The sequence below is a fragment of the Sinocyclocheilus grahami genome, unplaced genomic scaffold, assembly GCF_001515645.1.
Source record: "Sinocyclocheilus grahami isolate Dianchi unplaced genomic scaffold, SAMN03320097.WGS_v1.1 scaffold466.1, whole genome shotgun sequence".
In the NCBI taxonomy this organism is placed as follows: Eukaryota; Metazoa; Chordata; class Actinopteri; order Cypriniformes; family Cyprinidae; genus Sinocyclocheilus; species Sinocyclocheilus grahami.
The window spans coordinates 1380123-1402409 of NW_015505645.1; the positions used below are offsets into that span (position 1 = coordinate 1380123).

Here is a 22287-nt window from a genome sequence, read left to right on the forward strand (position 1 = left end):
CTTGAACTGAAGCCGTTTGATAGCGCGGTTCAGAAGACGGAGATCTAAGATCCGACGCAACCCCTCCATCCTTCTTCGGAACGATGAAGTAACGGCTGTAGGACCCGGACGCTCTCTCGAGAGGAGGAACACGTTCTATGGCCCCCTTCCTCAAGAGAGTATCTACTTCTTGTTCCATTACCAGAGCCTGCTCGGGGGCCCACTAGTGTGGGGGTGACCCCGTTGAAACGAGGCGGACAAGAACCGAACTGGATTCTGTCACCTTTCTCTACAATCTGCAGGACCCATTTTGAGATATTTGGTAGAAGTTTCCACGCTACCAGAAAATCTACTAAGGGAACCAGCCTCTCGAGGCTGGCGTCTGGTATTATTAGAGGAGCCAGTTCGGTGCCCTGAAGCGGATGACCGGCAGGGAACGACCGACCTGACTGCTGTAGCACCCTCACTTGAGGGGGCGAGCTCTCCCGTGCCGTACCGTTGCCGGGCGGCAGCTGGGAATTTCGCTCATTGGAGCTCACTGAGCCCTGAAGCACCGAGGTGGCAGGGGTATCAGTGAACCTCCATGAGGGCACTGAGGGAACAACCGACCCGACTGCTGTAGCACCCTCAGTTGAGGGGGCGAGCTCTCCCGTGCCGTACCGTTGCTGGGCGGCAGCTGGGAATTCGCTTGTCGGAGCTCACTGAGCCCTGAAGTGCCGAGGTGGCAGGGGTATAAATGAACCTCCATGAGGGCACTGAAGGAACAACCGACCTGACTGCTGTAGCACCCTCACTTGAGGGGGCGAGCTCTCCCGTGCCGTACCGTTGCCAGGCGGCAGCTGGGATTTTCGCTCGTCGGAGCTCACTGAGCCCTGAAGCACCGAGGGTGGCAGGGGTATCAATAAGCCTCCGTGAGGGCACTGAGGAGGATTGGGCACCGTATACTGAGGTGTTATCCTTTCCTCGCTAGGTGGGCTGCCCTCAGGGACCTGACAATGGTAGGACCATTTCGCCGAGGTCCTCTTAGACAAATAACGGTCCGCAGATCCGTTTTCGGTCTATAAGACCCCAACTGAGAGCATCGCCCGACCCCCGATCTTTCTGTGGAGGGGTGCGGGTTGCAACGCTCTGTTTTTGAGACTGGCGATATAAGGAGCTTTATGACTTGGGCTGCTGCTCGCTCAGCAGCCCCACCCCTGAGCAGGTCAGCCTGGTATGCTTGTAACACCACCCTGGTGTGCAAACATGCGCCAGCCTGACCTACCGCCGTATAAGCTTTCCCAACCAGACTCGATGTAAGCCTAACGGGCCTGGTGGGAAGCTTCGGGGCCTTCAGGGACGATGCTGAGGATGGGGAGAGATAGCTCGCAAGCGTCTGCTCCACCACTGGCATCGCCCCATATACCTTATCATTCAGCCCCACGATGTTCTTTGAATAATTCGAGACTGTGGGGCTGTAATACGGGATGAGTACGGTTTCTCCCACGATCTTTGGCACTCAGCATGGAGATCGGGAAAAACAGAAGGCCCCCGTCGTGAAGGCTGTGATCTGGATTCAGAACATGCTCGTCTAATTATTTTTAGGACGAGCGTCCTGTTTCTAGGCTTGCCAAACGATATTTTATTTTTGGCGCGAATCACCCCCCATAATCACAAATCACACGTCATACGCGAGGGACTGTGGTGGCGAGTCCACAGTCTCCTCTGTCTCGACACTCGTCACATCCACCTCCTCGGAGGAAGACAGATGAAGCGTCTGGCTCTCTCTCTGGGGGGGAGGAGGAGAGAAACCGCAGCGCAGGCTTCCGAATCGTGAGAGAGAGATCCGCGGATCTAGTGGGTGAGGACCGAGAAAAGGACGAGCCCGTCTCGGATCCCCACGACAACAGTCTGCGCTGTGCCTCGGCAACAGTGGGACCGCTGCCAGCGGGATCGCGAGCCTGGCCGCTGTCATCAAACGCAGCCAGGCGAGAGCGGAGCGTGCGCAGCGAGAGCTCGCAGTGATGACAATCAGCTGCTCGAAAGCTGACCGTGCATGCTCTGCTCCTAAACAAACGACACACACATCGTGTGTATCCCCTGCCGCCAGATATCGTGGGCAGGGAGAAACACAGCGTTTGTAATGCCGTTCGCTCGCCATAGACTTTCTCATTGTTTTATATATATGAGTGCTTGTGCGGACAGACAACAGTAAATAGACAGACACATACACAGAGCGCTACTGAAGAGCAGAAGCTGGTTTGCGCCCGGCCAGATGTGCCTTTATGCTTTCTGGTGCTGACGTCACCCTGCTCGTGACGTCTCGCTGCTCCATTGGACGGGTTTGACACGTGCTTCAGAACGCGGTCACGCAAGGGCGTTCCCAAAGCGACTCGACGCAGCTCGAGTTCCTGAAGGGGAACTACGTTTTTGTCTAAGTTTTTTTTAATCAAATGTAAATTCATGTCCCAGTCGCATTTTCTTGGTTAATTAAACAGTTCTTACACTATCAGAAAGAAAAAGAAAAAAATTATATTTTAGATTTTTACATTAACAATGTAATCAATATTCTATTTATTAAAGCCAAGTATGAATCCCATCAAGTTAGTGTTTTTTTTTTTTCTCTGATCATCAGTCATCAAAGCTCGGTAAATATTGGTCACAGACATGGAGATTTACTTTACATTTCACCAAGATAATTACTCACTAAAAATTCCCACAGAGCATTGTTTTCATGCCATTTTTAGTCTTATTTTGATGTAACAAAGTGGTTATATCTAAGTGTGTGAGTTGTTTACTTACTTTGTTATATTAGTCTTCCTATTAGCGTCATTATGTTGTTCATTCAGACTGATTCATGAACACGCCCAAGCACAAGAGGGCGTGTTCGCATGAATCGCATGAGTTCGCATGATTTATCGCATGAATCAATCGCATGAATCAATCGCAGCCAATCATAACTAGTCATATCCAATCATATTGCGATGGAGGCATTGCCTCCTCTAACATGACTTTCCCCATTCCTTCTCAATTACCCCCCACCAAACTCACTGCACACTTTAGGGAGTCTGTTAAAACTCAATGGGCTCAGGGGAGGCGAGAGAGACGCGGACTCCCGCTGTAACTTTACCTGCTGGTGTTGCTGTTGTACAGTGTTTCTTTAGAAATATGAGGGATTTATACACTTTTTAATGTTATATTTTGTAATAGTGGCATTGTTTTATTTTTGTACTACAAATTATTTTCTCATCCAGTATATTGAGGAGACACTGCTTCCTTGAAGAAAACCCTCCTGTTCTAAACATTAGTGTTATTGTAACTAGTGTATTGTATAGGGGGCTAGTGGGGGCTGAACCCTTCTGACCTACCTGTAGATAGCGAGGGCATTGAGTGTGACATATATGGGGCTGGTCACCTGGCAAATCCACACAGAACGTTCCAGGGGGACAGGTGACATTTGGAAGCGCACAGGCGTTTATGTCAACCTCACAGTCAACCCCAGTGTATCCTGGAAAGGGAGGTGAGAAACACAAACCAATCTGAAGAAACACTTGGACTTCACCATCCCTGCTTCCTTGATTGGGAACTAAAAGTACCTTGTGCAAAAGCAACATTTAAAAGATTAAACAAGATTAAAACGCCTTCGCTCTTGTTAATGCCTTTGAGAACGCACCGCATATATTCCTCATGTCATTGTGCCTCAATCAATAAGGTCAATCAATGAACATGAAGCAAGCTGCAAATTTCTTAATTTTTTTCCCTCTTTGTTTCTAGGAAAAAAAGAAAGTAAAAGAAAATGGCAATCAATTTTTGAAAGCCTATTCAAAGCACAAAAGCCAGTCAGCCCAAGTGAAAAGAACAAAATTGTAAAGGTCAGAAAGAGGCCAGGCTAGTTCGTTCAAGGGCTTTTGGAGAGAGATAATTTTTTTGGCTTGCTTGCATTTGGTTTACATAATGAATACCAATCATTTAAAAATGCATTCACATAGAGGTTTAAGCAGGAAGATCACATTTATGAAAATTAAGGATGGGTCAGGAAGGATGGTCGACTACAGTCGATTAGAGAGGTCAACTAGTGAATTTATGTCTTTTTTACTTTATTTTTTGGTTTTAATACTTTTAACAGGCTTTCAGAAAAGGTTTTAAAATTACTACATTTATAACTCCATAGCTTTAAAAAAACTAAGACTTTATTTCTTGGTCTATTTACACATTCAGTTAAAAACAACTCAACTTTGAAAAACATTGAGACCCCTACGTTCTGTTCCACTCTGTTGTGTTTCATCCAGCAGGTTTATTATTGAAATATTTTATAATTTTGCAGTCATTGTTTACAACAACACCAATCTAAGTAATAATTCAATTAAATAATAAAAAACAAACAAACTGGAATGCCTCATGTTCCAATTCAAAGGGAAAATTTTGATTTATAATGCCATTAAACCCAAAAAATGATAATTCTGTCATTTTCTCTCCCTCTGTTACAAACCTGAATTACTTTTTTTCTTCTGTGGAACATAAAAGATTTTTGAGAAATGCCTCAAACTGTTTGCTTTCCAACCCTCTTCAAAATACCCACAGAAAAAAGTCTTACAGTTTCATGTGAGAAATAATTTGATGACAAATATTTTATATTTGACTCTAACTTCAAATAAATTTTACATACTTTGAGTCAATAATCTTTGCTAAATTATGTCCACTATTTCACAATAGCCTAGTCAAGCTTTTTTACTTTTTAAAAAGAAAACATCTTCAATCTTTTTATGAGGAGTTATTCAGATGATTCTCTCTTTTGCATCTCATTCTCTGAGCGGCGAGCACGCATGGGCAGGTTTAGGGAGGGGGCGTTTGGGACTCTGGGTCGTCTACTCATCGAGCGGAAGGGAGCAGCTGGCAGAAAAGCATGCTTGTAACCCCGCCAGTGCCAATCTCTAGGGTGAGCCATCAGGTTGCATCAGTGAATGCAAATCATGCCTCAGAAAGAGTGAGCAGAACCAACAATTACGTGAGGGAACCATATCAATGCAGTGGCCTCAAAAGGGAAGAGCATTTCATAACACAATATTGACACAATTCTGCAGTACTAATGAGCTCTGGCAGTGTGAGAATGGGAGTGATTTGCTCAGCTGTCAGTCAGAACCACTGGTGCTGGCAAGGTGGGGATTTGGGGCACAGTAAGAGAAACTCAGGAGTAAGAGAAACTCATACCTGAAGGACAGGCACATTTGTAGTATCCAACAAAGTCAGTGCATGTTCCCTGGTGCTGACAGGGACTGGAATCGCACTCATTTACTTCAGCCTCACAGTAGCGTCCTGCAGGAAGACAGGGGTGTGAATGGAGTGTTAGTTAAGCTTTTACGCTCCGTCTCCCCTGAAGATATTGACTTCACTTTTGACATTTGGGATTTAGAAGCAAATTTGGAAACTTTCCCCCCCCCATGGCTCACTGTTTGGTGCACGTCAGAGAGAAGAGAGGCCAAATCGTGTTTTACATTCTGAAAGTATTTAGCAACAGTTCAAACTGCCATTTACTGAGTCACAGTTCAGACAGTTAATGCAGACAGACAGTATGCAAAATGATGCAACATATGGAACTTTGAGAGATGCCAGAGAGGGACAGTATATAAGTGTGACTCAACTTTTGTGTGGAATAAAAGCAATGAAAAAGAAGTGAGGAGGCACAGATAAAGGATGTCAGACTAAAGAAATAGTTCACCCTAAAAAAATTTAAAATTGTATCAACTCACCCTCATGTCATGCATTTTGAACCTGCATGAATTTCTGTGTAGTTATTTTTACAATTACAAAATTACAACTATTACATTTTTTTTTAAAAACTGAAATAAAGCTAAATTGTTATTAAAAATAAATATGAAAATAAGATGAATGTGAAAATGAATGTAATTAAGATTACTAAAACTGAAATAAAAATAAAATTATGCCAATCAATAAAGCACATTTTTACATTCCAAATTGTCCTGTTTGTTTCACAGGAAAAAAATAATATGCTTATATAATTTGTGTATGATTTATTTATTTTTCTTGAAGATTACAAATTGCAGCACATTACGAATTAAGCTGCATCTTTAGGTTGACCCCAGGCAACTTCATAAATAGGGCGTATGGCACTGAATCTCAGATTTTTGTGGGTGTTATGGCAGTTCATATTTAGAGCAGTTAGTATCCAGCAGCAACCCAAGAACTGTTCTGAAGGTCATTTTCCCAACTCACTGGCAGATCTCTATTAATGTTGTTCATCCACGCACAGTTACATAAGTAACGTAACATGGAATCAAATCAGTCAAATCTTTGCATGGAAAAAGCAAGGCAAGCTGTAGAAAAAAAAAATATTAGAAAGTCTTATCCAGTGCAAAATCTGCTTCACCAATGCTTTTAACGCTTTTCTCTGCTGTGGGAGAAGTCACATTATCTTCCCTCAACATGTCGTCTGACTTTTTCGAGGAAGATCATAATGAAAGCACTTGACATTTAACAATGGCCTTCTGGCAATACCGTGGTGAGAAATGGGACAGGGACGGTCATTTTTAAGTCTCTGGGGTCATTAATCGATGGGGATATCGTTAGCATCATCGAGATATCTAAATAAAACATTGAGGTTTGAGCTGTGACATGTTTTCTCCTAATAGTATTCTAATGCATTATACAGCTCACAGAGAGGCAGAAATGGTCAGGTGCCTCTTGTTGCTGACACTTGGTATGTGGAAAGATAGATTTCTTCATCTGCTTAGATGGGAAATAGAGCCATCAAGGAAACTGAGAGGTGATAACAAGGACACAGAAGCACTGGCGATTATCCCGTTGAAAATATGAGATCTACTGTGTAGTACTAAAAGAAATCTCTCAGGCAAGGCATTTTTCAAATAATACGGCTTCATAACATGTTACGGTTTATAGGTGTCATGAAATGTAGATTATCTATAATTCATGTAAAGTGGCTATAAAACACTACGTCACATTTTCCTATGCAAGAGCATTGAACCGCACGCAATGCATGCCACTGAGATCAACACGTCATGGCTGATGAAATCCAGTAAATCATTTGTCTTGTTTGTTTATTTGTTTCTGGGTTGTTTAGGCAAATAGTTCATTCTGTGCTCATGCGCTGGTGGCCAAGTTAATGAAAGATCTTGCTTTCCCAGTTAGATTTACAGATTAAGTGTTCTCTAACCTCTATTTGCCCTTCATTTAGCAGGCATGATGAAACAAATTATAGAATAATCCAGTTAGGAGGGCAATGTGCAAAGATGAGTTACAGTAAAGAGATGCCTCAGGGCAGTGGGACTTGTCTCGGTGGAACACACACTCTGAATCACATTACAGCAGATGATATAGATGTTAGGCATGAAACTGTGTTATTCAGGCTAGGGCAAAATTCAGAACTGGCTCCTATTCAAATTCATGAGTTGGAATTTGAATAGAACTGGCCATGCCCCACAGAATATTGAATGACAAGAAGAGTAATTTACTGAACTGTGTAGAAATTTTGTAACAAAACATAATTACACTATTAATTTGGACTAAATATGCCTATTTTTTTCTGATAGGCAGAACGTTTTCCTCTCTACAGATTGCAATGTTCAATATTGTCAGAAAAAACAACATGCATCTAAATAGATTTGAATTTTGTCAACCAATACCACTAAATGTTCACATTGTTTACAAAAAAATAAATATTGATATGAACTTATAAATGCACATGTTATACATCAGTGCTTGGCTCCATTTTGAAGAGGTTTGGGTAAAGTAGAGGATTCTGTGAAATTAACCTAAATATATATAAAAAAAATAATAATATTTTTTAGAAGTTTCTTTTCACTCAAAATCAAATTTTGTATCCAGGTTGCTACCTTATTTCAAATCCAATCTTTTTATTGGGATTCAAATGGACTTTAAATTCAGTCCTCAAGTCCTCAAGTCTGAGTGGCATGTAACTTTCTCAAAAATGTCACCAGAATAACACATATGGTGGATGACAGATATATTTTATATTCAATATTCAGAATTCTACGGATATAGCTGATATATAAGAAAACAATTTTTGTTCTATGCAATCTCCGACACTGCATGAAAACGTGACAATAATTCTCTTCTCCAACCCTACTGTAGAAAAAAAAACATCTGAGTGTGGCTTTAAAAAGCTTCTGCTGCCAAACTCTGTGCAAACTCAAACATTAATCAGGATAACATATTCTGGAGTTTGTTGATATAGTTTTCTTTTAACCTGTGTATCCAGGGAGACAGGTGCACATATAGTGCGGGGGTGCAGTTGGCTGACTCATACTGATGCAAGTAGCTCCGTTCAAGCATCTGTTTGGATAGGCTAAGCATGCGTTATCCAAGTACTGACAAAACTCCCCCGTCCATCCTGGTGCACAGAGACACTGTGGGGGGAAAATATGTTTTAGTAATTAACCTGAATTATTAGATATTCAATCTATCAGCAAAACACTAAATGCATATACAGTACAATAATGTATTAAATAAAGAGCATATAGAATTGCTGCTATTATTCTTATAGTTTGGTTATACTTGCATTCAAGCTTTGATGAAAAGGTAATTCAATTTTCCAATCCCCTATGTTGCTGTCTACAAATTAATTTGTACTAAATATCCTGAAATCAGAATTCCTAGCTAATTAAGCCCTTGGCAATTCTAAGAATCATTACTCAGAAGGCAATTATATAGCAAATTAGAGTTTAAGAAGTATAAGGAGGGGGAAAAGGACATTTAAGAAGAAAAATGTTGCTGATGACCTACAGATTCTTCACCAATTTACTAATGAAGAAATGTGGCCTGTTTCCTGGACTATGTCAAAGTTTTAATTAAGGATGACAGTGATTAGTAATTAAACAACCAGATGTCTCCAAACAGCACACTAACCAAATCTGCTCTTATAATAACCAATGTTTACATACATCACAGAAATTTCTGCAGAGAAAGAGTGCTTTAAAATTCCAATGCACAACAGTATCTGTGCAGTTTTTCCCAGGTTATTTTAAGTAAAGTCATATACATCAGCCATAATGTCTTCAAGAACACATTTTGAGCTTCCCAGAATGTTATCAGCTCACTGTAACATAAAATAGAAAACTTTTACTTAATCTTTCAAAGTTAATGCTGACATACTCAAAAACAATTTTTTTCCTTCATTTTTGAGAATGTAGATATTTTTTCAGGCCTCATTTTATGCTTTTTATACCTGTAAAATAAACATTTATTCTGATTAATGAAGGATCAATCATAGGTCATTCACTGCTTCAAAAGTATTTTTCCATGATAAAAACAGCATGTATGTTCATACATGCAAACACTTTGCATGACTGTGTCAGATCCCCATGTATGAACTTCCAATTTTTATAGTTTAACAAATTGCACTTCAAGTAAATCAATTTATGTGAAGCACATATTCTAGAGCACTTCATAACAAAAACAGATGCGACTGCATCAATAGACAGTGTATAACTGAGACACATCACTCAAAGAGCAGATCTGTTGATGGGAGTGACAGAAAGATGATATTGAAATAGAAGAGGATGGCTGAAACCTTGAGACACAAGCATAAATGAAGGATGCCATAATGTGACTGAAAGACTGAGAACTGTTATAAATTAATAGACGTGCATTAGCCACTGAAATGGGGAGAGATTTTTGTTGGGATGTTTATTTGCATTCATTGTCATTTTGGGTAGGAAATCAAAGGAACTATACTAAAGTATAGTCAGATTGTGTTCCTTTGATTTCCTACCCAAAATGACAATGCAAATATTGTATATGTATATGTAATATACTGTATATATAGAAAGCATTTCTCCCCCAACTTTTAACATTTCCATTACCTCTTCTAATCTTCTAAGGTTTCTGATTTAGCTTCTCTATAATGGAGCAATATAAGAAATGTATGCTATCTGAAATAATTTTTTTATGTATTTTATTGTACAAATTAACCATTCCAAAAATTAGGTTACTTACATTATATCCTCCAACTAGGCTGAGACACAATCCCTCATTCAGGCAGTTAATATTGAGCAGCTTGCAGAAGTCAATTATTTCTTCACAGTTCTTTCCGGAAAAACCTTGTCGGCATCTACAAGAATATGACATTAACTTTAGCCACATATGAAAATAGACTTCTAAGAACAAAAATGACCCAGAGTAACAATCAGTGATGATGGGATGAATGCAGGCACTTTCATGCTGTTTTTAGATGTTACAGGTGTCTCATAATGACCATTATGCACCTTGTGGAGTATTAAAAGATCCTTTAAGCAAGCACATGACAAGGATGCCTGTTAAATGTTCAACCTCTGGCACACATGCTTCATAAATAGAGAATATCCTTTTGTTTCTTTGGCCTTAGTCAGATCATGACCTTCCTTCTGCTGTGATAAGACTTCAGTGATCTTATTCTGTCACACAAAGGCAAAATCACTCAATTATTAACACAGACTCCCAGGTGACCAGCTGCTTTTGCTTTTATCTCTCCTTCTCTTTACACACTCTATCATCCTCTAGTCATGCTCAATTTTTAATTCATTTCTCCTCTTTCAATCCCTATCTTATCTTTCGTTTGTCATTTAGTCAGAGGGGCCATCAAATGTATTGATTCAAGTGATCTTTGCTAATAAAAATTAGAAAGATGAGCAGGAGCAAAAGAAGACATAGCTATGAACCCCCAAAGGAATGGAAGAACTCATAAAGCAGCCGCAACTGTAGCGGATTCCCTCATTATCAGCAGGAAGTAATTCAAAAGCTGTCACAGGCTGAATATTAAACCTTACCAATGGAAATTTAATGAACATTTCACTGTCTATAGACTGTATTCCTATTTCTGGCCAGTAAAATCATATACCAAGGAAAAATACACAGTCACAGCATACATGATATTCAGTGGTTCAAAATTTCATCACAAAGCAATTGATCAAATTCGTGTTAAATGAATACCTTTGATTAACAAACTATGAAAAGGTGCTATACTGTAAACGATTCTTCCAAAACTCTGCCTTCAAAGACGTGTCATCAAACCCAAAGGCACAAAATGATTCAGAAGGAGAATTCAGAATGAATGCTGACTGGTTAGTTTTCTAGTTTGCAGGCCTCTAGACATGTGAGGTCACACAAAACAATGTAAAAATCAATGTGAAATCCTGTTCACTGCCTATTTACTTCTGTAAAGAAACCAACATTACATGACCAACAAGAAAGTGTGTCCCAGAGTACATAGGGCAAGGAGCTTAAAGTGGAGCTTAAATTTGTAAAATATAAACCATGAACAGGGACTAACTAACCAACCAACCAATCAAACAAGTTTACAGAGGACAAGACCAGGGGGGTATTCCAAAAAGCAGGTTATGTGACATACCCGGGTATGTTTGAGGATAAGAGAGCGGATAAAAAAGTTTTCGGTTCCAAAATCGGAGGTTACTTTCAGGGTGTGTAAGTAACTATAGTAACTTGCTCTCTGAAGATAACCTGCTCCGGAGTCGATATGTTGTATGATATGTTAATGATGAAGCACTAATATAAGTAATAAATAAATAAGGTAATATATTATTCTAATATGATTATTATATTTATTTTATTGGCATATGTAATAGTTATCTGTATATATTATAAAACACTATGACAAGGTAATGTTTAATTTATTATATTATATATATTTATTTATTACATTTTATATTATCATCTCACACTTGGATCGGCATTTTCTATAATGTCTAGATTCTAAATCAAAATACATATCTGATATGACTTATATAATTAGCATCAAACAAACAATATAATTCATATTCTCAAGGATTAAAGATTAAACTGAGCATGTAAACGACCATTGAACAAAAGAAGAAAAAGAAACAGCATGGCACGCTTTTTCTTAGTGTCCGTTTCCATAGTGACTCGTCGATTCCTGGCTCTGTTGAGAATGTCTTGAGTCTTAACCAGGAACATACTCTGAGTTGAATGAACTTACAACCGGACGCGTTTTTGGAACCACATACCTCGAGTAAGCAAGGTTTGGGGTTAATCAACTGAAAGTTCAGGGTTTAGCTGATGGTAAGTTAACCGTGCTTTCTGGAATACACCCCAGGTATTTTAGTCGTTAGAAGCAACCAGAAACAGCACCTGTATATAAAATGATATAGTTCAGCAAATTGGTATTTGAATACCACTAAAGTGGGGTCTATATTTTTATACATTTTATTTTGATAAACACAAAATACTGTAAAAAATACAGCATTAAGAGTACAAGATAAAAATATTCTACTGTTATAAAAACACTGATTTGTGAGCATTTGGGAAGCTGCAGGTGTCAGAATAAACATGAAACGCACTCTATCGTTGTCATCACTGAACCTGGCCAATCGTGAAATAGCCGTGCCATCATCAGAGCTTGCACAGCCGCTCTAGTGAAGCACTGTAATGTGGAAATGGCACTGTCTGACATCAGACAACATTTTTTATCAACATGCACTGGTACAAGTCGTATGTAGATTGGTCTGTGCAGAATCGCATAAAGTCAAACACACACAAGACAAATAGGTTAACAAGACTAAACAACATACACTTCGGATCAATGAAGGGAACAAACCATAAACACAGATAAGAGCAAGCTATCAAACTTCAAAATAAGAGCACAACATGGGCATGAAAACAGACCACCACAACTCTGACACTGAACTAACATGCACTAAAGATTCATTAACAATAAAATTAAATGATAATAATGATAGAAATTAAAATAAAAATGCCTTGATCAGTAATGCCAACCCTGCTGACCTGAGCTTCTTACCTGCAATGATACTGGCCATTCTGAACTACACAGATGCCACCGTTGAGACAGGGCAAAGTGCCACACACCTCTGCCTGCTCCGAGCACTCCGGGCCTACGCAGACACATGTGGAATTCTGCATAGAAGAAAAATACCACCCCAAGGACGGTTAGTTGTGTGTCAAGTGGAGAAACATGCTGAAATCTAATCACATACTGGTGAGATTGAACACCATTATATCTGCATCATTTAACATTTTTCCACCAAAATAGTACTGGGGTTTGGCCAGAGCTGGAGCTTGTCCCAAGGGATCTGCAAACTCCCATTTCCACTAATTTGAAAGCTAAACAGAGTAACTGACTATTTAATTCAGCCGTAAATAAACATAATGCATCAAAGTTTTTATTTATTTATATAGGAGTCTTACTCCTAGTTTTGAGAACAAATTTAAACATTCCAAGTAATTTTTTAGTTTCATACCTTCACAAGTTGGCCTTGATGTAATGGTCAGCCATAAAATAAAAGTGAATAAAAAAATTCAGATGTTCTATTTGTAAATGAAACCATTTAATCAGCTTGTAACACTCCAAAGAGAAAGGAAAACTTGAAATCGCATCATATGACCCCTTTAATATAGATAAATTCAATAAACCTACTGCAGTAGCAGTACAGTGAGACAAGAAAAGTTTGTTTCTGTTTGAAGTAAACAGACTTGATTAAAACAGGAGTGATTTAGTTTTATTTTATGTTTTGAGTTGTTTCAAAAACTTGACATTATCCTGTACCGCAACCACTGACACTACTGCTTCCTAATTTGAGACCTTTATTTCAGAGAAAATGCGCAAAACAGGACCAGATTGGACACCGGCTCTGGCAACAGCACAAACACTCTGTCGTTAAACTTGGACATCTTCCTACAGGACAAACAACATTTTTTTGAGCTGATCATGTTAAAACAGGGAAATAACCAGCACTGAGACATCCAGAGCTGAAAAAGCAGAACAATAGACAAGTCATTAGCCAGTTCTGCGCTCCAACTTGCACTAACCGATCCTGACATTAATAATATTTCTGACTCAGTCGTTCAAAGAGGAGTAATAGAAGCAGAGAACAATCCCAGATGAAAGTAAGATAGAGACTCCCACTGATATAAGCATCAATGCAGTTCTAGAGCGGCGTGAAGGATTATTTCATTTTCATACAGATGATCTCTCTTAGGAGGATGTCTCAGACAAACCAAATCAATGTCAAACAAATCAATTTAATGTGTCTGAGTGTGTGTATGTGTGTTAGAGAGATTAAAGTCTATCTTTACTGTCCATACTCTCAAATGACTAAAGCATCTCATGAGAATCTGCTACGGACAGCCCTATGTGCTGAATTTCACTACCGAGTTAATGAAGGTCACTTAAGACAATTAGTCTGCCACTGGGCCACTTTCTTCTAAATTCATCTCTTCATAACAGTAATGGCTCATGAGCAGCAGACTGTAACTGTAACAATCTGGGGAAACATTTCTAAGTGAACATGACAGAAATGTCCCATAATTAATTTTTTTGTTCTATAATGAATATGTAACAGCTTGCTCAAGTCCAATAATAAAAAAAGTTGCATATACCATGCCCATTCTGCTATCAAAACAATTATTAATGGTTATTGCAACCTTCAACGTGACACAGGCTGATCCGCTTCAGGAGTGTCACAGACATTTGCATGTGGCATTTCAAATTAATCACATTCTCTCAGGCAAAAAAAAAAAAACAGCATTATGAGAAATATAGAAAAAAGGAAAAGGCCTCACAAGTTTGTCTGTGGCACAAGCTTCGTCCAGTTGACATCCGTTAGACTTGCAGTAGCTGTCAGCCTGAGTGGTGGTCTCACAGTTGAGGCCTGTGAAACCCCCTGGGCATGTGCAAACATATCCATTAGCAGTCTCCTCACAGCGACCGTCATTCCAGCACGGGTTTGAATCGCAGAGGAGCCTCTTTCGCTCACAAAATGTACCTGCAATGAAGGAATTTATTGAGAATGAATAAATGAATATGAAATGATCATAATTAAAATGAATGAAAACACATGCTTCTGTCAAAGCATTTTTGATTTAGATACCAGGTCTGATTCGCTAACTGTGCGTATACAAGCATTTGTGCATAAAATCATGCTGATAAAATCACAGTGTAGATAATAAAAAATTATACCCGAAATTTTGTTTCTTTTTTACTTTTGTCTTTACTTATGCTAGGTTTGTGCCAAAGATCAAATCACAGCCGTAATGGGATTTTCAATAGCACATTCCCTCTCGGGATCTCTCGCTTAGCTGAATATATGTCATTATTTATTTTATTACAGTATGTTTTCTGCTTACCGTTTCTTAATGTGTTTCTAGTAGGGCTTTTAAGAAAATTAAAAGGGAAAAAAAATGCAATTATAGAAAGAATCATGTTTAAATTGCATTCAAAACATTACTAATCTGATTTAACACAGCTGCTCTTTAGCTTCCAAATCATCTTTATAATAACTATTAGCTTCTGAATGCTTAGTGAAAACAAATGTTCAAACTTTACGACTGCAATGAGAGTGGACAATTGCTCCAGCATATCACTAGTATTAAGAGTCTCAGCGTGGCGTCCCATGGCTCTCACTTGGTTTGATGAAAAATGAGAATATAAAGCTCATCGCCCTCCCGCTTTTCTCAATGATTCACTAATGTGGAGGTTCAAGGGTCCATATTAAGTCCCCATCTTGCCTTAACCGAGCAACCCGATCAAACAGGAAGGTTTTGGACCGAGAACATCTAGGCTGCTGGTTCCTCTAGGTAACTGTGGATGGGAACATCAGTCTGATTTCCGCTCCTCGTAGGTTAAATTTAGACTTGTCTATGCAGCACTGTAGGTTCAAGGTGAACATGATTTGATTTTATTCCCTAGTGGTGCTCTGTTTGCTTTTTCTTTTTTTCCCTTCCATGTTCCTCAGTAGGAGCTAACTCATTTATCTTCCTTGTTACTGTGTTTTCCTTTCCTTTTGTCTTTCAGTTTTTTAAAGCATATTCTAGCGTGTTAAGCTCACAGAACGATACAAAGGTCATCAGTCCCAGAGGTGCCCAATTGCTTTTGAGGACACACCATTGGGCGTCAGTCTAAGTGTACATCTCTCTGCGGTGTTTCACTGGGATCCACAGAGGGAAATTGAAAATGAAAAGCTCTTGACATTAAACAACTCAAAGCTCAACATATTATTTTATTCTTCCACAAGAACTATCTTTGATTGGCTACCCTTCCTCGTAGGAGGTCTTTGCATTAGTAAATGCATCATATGGGTACATGATTCAATGTTTGATAAAGGCTAATGACTTCATAAGGTTGATGAAAATCATTAAAAAAAAGTAGTCATATGAAACGGATCTTGACACCCTGCTGTGCACTTCTTTGAGATATCACCCATCCAAATCAAAAGCCAACCTGCTATTAAACCACTCAGAAACAAGACAATTACAGCATTTGAATTTCCACAAAAACCATGAGGCAGGTGAACAGTAAAAATAATAGTGTATCCAATAGGGCATATCCTATTAATTCCATAACATGTGGATACAAACACCCCTGGCCGTCTGAATAAGGTACACATGAGAGTGGAATCAAAAGAAAATCTCATTTGAAGTGTCCCACGTGTGGGGCTCATTATTATGTGTGTAGGCTCTGGTCCGTAAGGGCAGTCGGTACCGGGCCAACCGTTAACTTCACTGTGATTAATGGGGTGACAGCTTGGGCAAAGTCAGAGAGCTGCTGGCCCCACAGGGGGCCAAACAGAGCAGAACTGGAGACCAGTTGCTTTTACTTCCTTACAAGGTGCTTCAAGAATATGCAGTGAGAGACTGTGTTGATGTACTGACGTCACAGTGCAACAGTTCTGTCTAATTGAGCTGAATATTAGTCAAATATGGCTGCGGTTAAGGCAAATCAGATGCAAATAATTAATTCTCAAAACCCTACCAGCATTTTAAGATTTTTTGAATACTTCAGGAAGAATTAATGTCCAACAGTGAGCTTCACACCCGCACCGGTAGTGACGTCATGGCTGTCGCCGGCCAACGAGTTGGTGTTTTTTTCAATGTATGCTTCAGACACGGGTCACGACGAGGCGTTCCCCATAGCGACCCCTAGAGGACGCAGTTCGAAGTTCCCATGAAAGGGAACAAGGAGTTACTCATAAAGTTGTCACATTTTACCGCAGTGCTGAACTTTTAAGCAGTGTAACTCTTAAACCATAAAACAAAAGCATCAGATGCTTAACTGTATTTACACATTCATGTATTCACTATTCAATACTGGATGAACAATTGACTTGTTTTATTTGTTTTCCTTAAACTGAAAAAGCAGCAAAATTATTTTTTTGTGTCCTTTTTATTTGAGCTACTTGATTGAAACAGGTTGTTTGAAAATGTAAACACTGTGTAATGCCAAAGAATATCCATTTCAAGTCAATTTAACATGAAGCAATCATGTTTGAACAAGAAACATGATACAGTGGAGCTAAATCAAAAATAAATGGTTTAAATAAAGTGAACAGAATGATAAAAGTGTGTAAAATGTTTATGATAATGTTAAAATCATTCCTGACCAATTAGACTATATTTTACAATATGACATTTATAATTAGACATTTTTACAATTTAATTTTTTTTAAATTGAATTTCAAACCACATAGTTATGTGGTGTGGATCAGGTTTACAAAAATTAAATTGCAACTTACAAACTACTAAATGTATTTGCGTCAGATAATTCAAAAAGACCATGCCTGTCTGAAAGCATTAGAAACACTTAAAAAATAATATTAGATTTTATTTAACACTGAAGCTGATGGTATTCTCAAAAGAGGCCGTGATGCAGATGGCAAGTGTTCCATGGCCGATTTACTGTGAATGGTGAATCTCAAGTGGAAATTCATCATAAACTGTGATAGCCGTAAATCTGTGTCAGACAAACTGGAAATTTTTCCTTCCACATTAAAGCTGTAGGCATGGCATTAAAGGCTGCTATCTGCTTGAACAAACTGCCGCTACACAAAAGTAAATTAATCAACAAGCAAAGGCCACCTGGACCTCAGACTGGAGACTTTATCATGATGTTATTATCAGGAACACCCAAGGGATGGTGAAAGTTTTGTTACACATTTGTGGGTGAGATGCTCATTAGCCCAGCAATGGTTTTACAGAAGCAAATGAGACTCATTACTTTCCAAAAGCATGTCATGGTCGTGCCTTATAAACAGACTGGGAAGGACACAGGAGCATAAATTGTTTATTTCTGTCTCTTTTCTACAGGAAAAGCCCCATTCATGAGTTTTATCAACCTGAGCATATCACTCAAATAAGCCACAGCCAAAGCCTTTATTAAATAATTGGCCAGAATCTTCCGAAGGCTTTCTTATATAAAGGCTTCAATTGTTCCATTTTTTAAATCAGCTTCTTCACTTAGGAAAGATAGCTTACTGTGGGCAGAGATAGAAAAAGCCTCACTCAGATTTGAGTTTGCATAATTGCGCTGCCATTGTGAAGTAGGGCAGGGTGATATAGCTAAAAAATGTATCAACGATATAATGTTTCATATTGTTCGGTATTGATAATTATTGACATTATTTATGACCTTTTTTAAAACAAAGAGCAATATATATATTTTTTAATTTAACCACTGTATTTTTAAATTAACCCAATTTATTGAGACAAACAACAAACATTGTTTTTGTTTTAAAAGTCAAACACACAATAAAAATTAAACAAATATCTAATTTCTAATCTAGTTTTATATGCAGATTAAATAGGTCTTAAGGAAATCTTTGGCTTGTCTCCCGAGGCCACAGGAGGGTGCAATGAGCAAAATAATGAAGCCTATTTAAATTGTCAATGCAAGGAAATAACTGTCTATAAAAAATGTGCATTACGTCTAAATTAACTCATGTAAATCAAATATAATTTCGTAAATTACATAAACAATTATGAACAAAACAGCATCATGTATTTATGCATTGCTTAATACAAAGAGCCGAATCGCCCATCACGCAGATTGCATTTAAAAACATATGAGACGCAGTGAAAAGGAATAAACCTCCACAAATTTGCGACGTGTTTTCTAAAAGTTTAAACTGTTTTAACTTTGCATGGCTACATCTCTTGTGTGGGACGCGAGTGCAGCAGTCATATTTGTCCGTCTAAAAAATGAAAAAAAATTTCACCTAATCAAGATCTTCTCTGCATTAAGCTTCTATATTTCTCTAATATTTTGAATGCATAGCACAGCAGCGGTGCATCTCGTGGGCTAGACTTAACAAAACATTCAAATGCAACAATGTCACATCATTATCACTGCTCCTGTACCACTGATGCTGCTCCCTGACGCACTATAACATTCAAATGCAAATGTTTATTTTAAATTAGACTAATATTCATTTTTTCACATATTCACAATCTCCTCATCACAGGCAGGCACAGCACTGATGTTCGTGTTTGTTGTGTGCTGTCTGCGTCACTCATAGCATGTGCCTATATCGTGCGCTATATCGAACATTTTTTATATCGTTATCGAAGAGGATGTACCATCGATAAATATCGATACCATTTTATCGCCCAGGCCTATTTTGAAGGCACCCAAAATGACCCATCATTAATCAAATCAAAACATAATGAGTCAAATGAAGCCAAACAGTAAAAAATTAAACATCCTTTACTGGCCTTCAGAGGAAATATCACTCTAACGTAAAGTGCATAATTCACAGTGGCTTTCTATAACAGACTTCTAACTGAATGTTTTTGATTTTAAGCAAAATTTGCAATCATACTTGCCTGTATATCCTGTGAAACATTGACATCTGTAGGAAGTTGATGAGACTTGTACACAAGCTCCTTCTTTGCACCCTTTACTGCAATTTTGATGTCCAGTGATTTCAGAGCAGTTGACACCTATGGCATGAAAATATAGACATTACATTGAATTCATGCATATTTGTCTAGCATATCATCTGATTCTTAACACGCCTGATGTAAAAAACTGTTACATAACAATGTTAAAGATTTTTCTGGAAACCTGTTAAAGACGTAATTTTACCTTTAGTGATATAACTACCGAAATATTGACTTTATTAAACTTCAAATAGTGCAAAATGGTTCGATCTTATAAAGCAAGCATTGTAAATATCAATAAATATTAAAGGAATAAATGCTCCAATGCAGTATTTTATCCAGTCATTGCATTTGCTATACAAAGAAAGTGGATGGGGATAACACTAAGCTCAAGAAAACACAAAGAATGGTCGTAAATGTAGTCCATAAAATGGTAAACAACATCCCAAGCCTCCTAAATTCATATGATAGCAATGTGTGAGGAGGAGAGTTTTTTTTTTTTTCACTGATAACACTGCTATGTCTCGTCGCCCTCAACCATCAACTTCCAGCGTTTTTAAAGCCCCCCCCCCCCGAATCAATTGGTCATGTGACACATGTGAACCAATGCTGTTTGCCGTCAATGACGTCAATGTACAAAAGCCCTCCAAAGGCGCCATTTTTTAATTGAACGAGACCGCGAATGTCCGAAATGCAAGAGCTGAAAATGTACACATTACATTCTGTTTCTCCCACAAACATTCACATCACTTCAGAAGACTTGGAAAATTGTTCACCATTCCTTTGGACTACTTTTATGATTTTTTTCCTCTACATTTAAAGTCATAATCCACTTTCACTGAAGAGCATTCTGCCTAAAATCCTTGTGTTTCACGGAAGAAGGAAAAGGATACTATCCTGAAATGGCATAAGGTAAATAATGACAGAATTTTTTGATGAAGCATTATATAGGGATCATATCATGAGAAAAGATGATTATTGAATGTTATTGAATGATGAGGCGTTTCTCAATGGCTCTGGACATAAGTAAGGTTTTTTTTTTATGTCATGAGAAAAGTCTAGCCAATCATAACAGTGTATACATTTTTTACATTTTTACATCCTCTTTACTATGGATGGCACAAAATCCTATGTAAACCATGCATATTTTATGCGTATGATATTTTTTAAAATTATTATTTATTTTTTTTGGGAGTAAGATGGCACGTTGTTGCTAATTTTATTATATCATGGGGTTTTTAATTTTATGTGATTTCAGACATATTTGTTATTCATTTAAAAAATAATTTTATATATATATATATATATATATATATATAAAATATATATATATATAAATTTTATATATATATATATATATATATATATATATATATATATATATATATATATATATACACAAATAAATACAAACATATTTATTGATATAATTGAGTTGTGGTATTTATTGATAATCATTCAATAACTTAAAATTATTGTGAGACCCTGTACCACAAAACCAGTCATAAAGGTCAATTTGTTTAAATAAGCTTTCCATTGATGTATGGTTTGTTAGGATAGGACATTATTGGGATGAGATACAACTATTTGAAAATCTGGAATCTGAGGGTGCAAAAAAAATCTAAATATTGAGAAAATCGCCTTTAAAGTTGTCCAAATGAAGTCCTTATCAATGCTTCTTACTAATGATAATACATTTTTGATATATCTATGGTAGGAAATTTACAAAATATCTTCATGGAGCATGATCTTTACCTAATATTCTAATGATTTTTGGCATAAAAGTAAAATCAATAATTTTGACCCATACAATGTATTTTTGGCTATTTCTACAAATATACCCGTGATACTTATGACTGGTTTTGTGGTCCAGGGTCACATATGGTATTTGCTTGAATGGTATTAAGTGCAGGGTACTTGCTCTCAGTATTAAAACTGTTTAACAAATTGTATAAGGGAAAGGCATCATGTATTCAAAATATTAATGTCTTTGAGCTGAAGATGGGAGTGAGTGACTTGGTTATGAAATATATATATTTACCAACTGTGATCAATTTCGGTTCTCTGCTTTAATCTGATTTAGATAACAATGGCCTAGTTGTGATAGCATGGTACCCAGCGGTCTCTAAGGAATGCCTCCAGTGCTTCTAACAGAAGTACAATGAATTATTCAGCAGACATAAAAACAAACCACATTATCTAGTATGACAACACTACACCACTTTGAATTCTCTACTCTCCTTGGTGCTCACCAAGAGACCAACATTTAAACAACATTTGGATGCCGATTTTATTGACAAGCAAGACAGGGAGAATAAAATTAAATGGTAGGAGGAAAACTATAAAGTATCATGCAATTAAAGAATGCTTTCAGGTGGCAGAAAACATATGAGAATAATTACCATGATTAGGGAACTAAAGAGATGGGGGTGGGGGTAAAATTGTAAAAATGCTTATTCAGATAAATGGTCCATAGGGGCTCTGGTTTTGAAATAATTGCACAGTGCTAAATGTAGAACACTTGCAATTATGACAGATAAATAATAAATACGTGTCTTCAAAGAAACTAGGCTGTTCTCTGTAGGTGGGTGGACACCCATTAAACACCCCCCCCCCCCCCCCCCTTTAAAATTAAAAGGCAAGCAGGGCCCC

The 22287-nt window shown here is 38.0% G+C and overlaps 1 protein-coding gene across 1 annotated transcript in view; it reads right to left on the reverse strand.

Annotated features, from left to right (window-relative positions):
• The window catches only part of eys (eyes shut homolog), a 250507-nt gene that overhangs the window by 218407 nt on the left and 9813 nt on the right, over positions 1-22287 (reverse strand). The window contains exons 3-9 of the mRNA XM_016235318.1: positions 19579-19695; positions 14545-14747; positions 12764-12879; positions 9949-10063; positions 8201-8360; positions 5167-5271; positions 3327-3466 (exon numbers count right to left, since the gene is read on the reverse strand). Coding sequence (XP_016090804.1) covers positions 3327-3466; positions 5167-5271; positions 8201-8360; positions 9949-10063; positions 12764-12879; positions 14545-14747; positions 19579-19695 — 956 coding nt within the window. The remainder of the gene's footprint in view (positions 1-3326; positions 3467-5166; positions 5272-8200; positions 8361-9948; positions 10064-12763; positions 12880-14544; positions 14748-19578; positions 19696-22287) is intronic.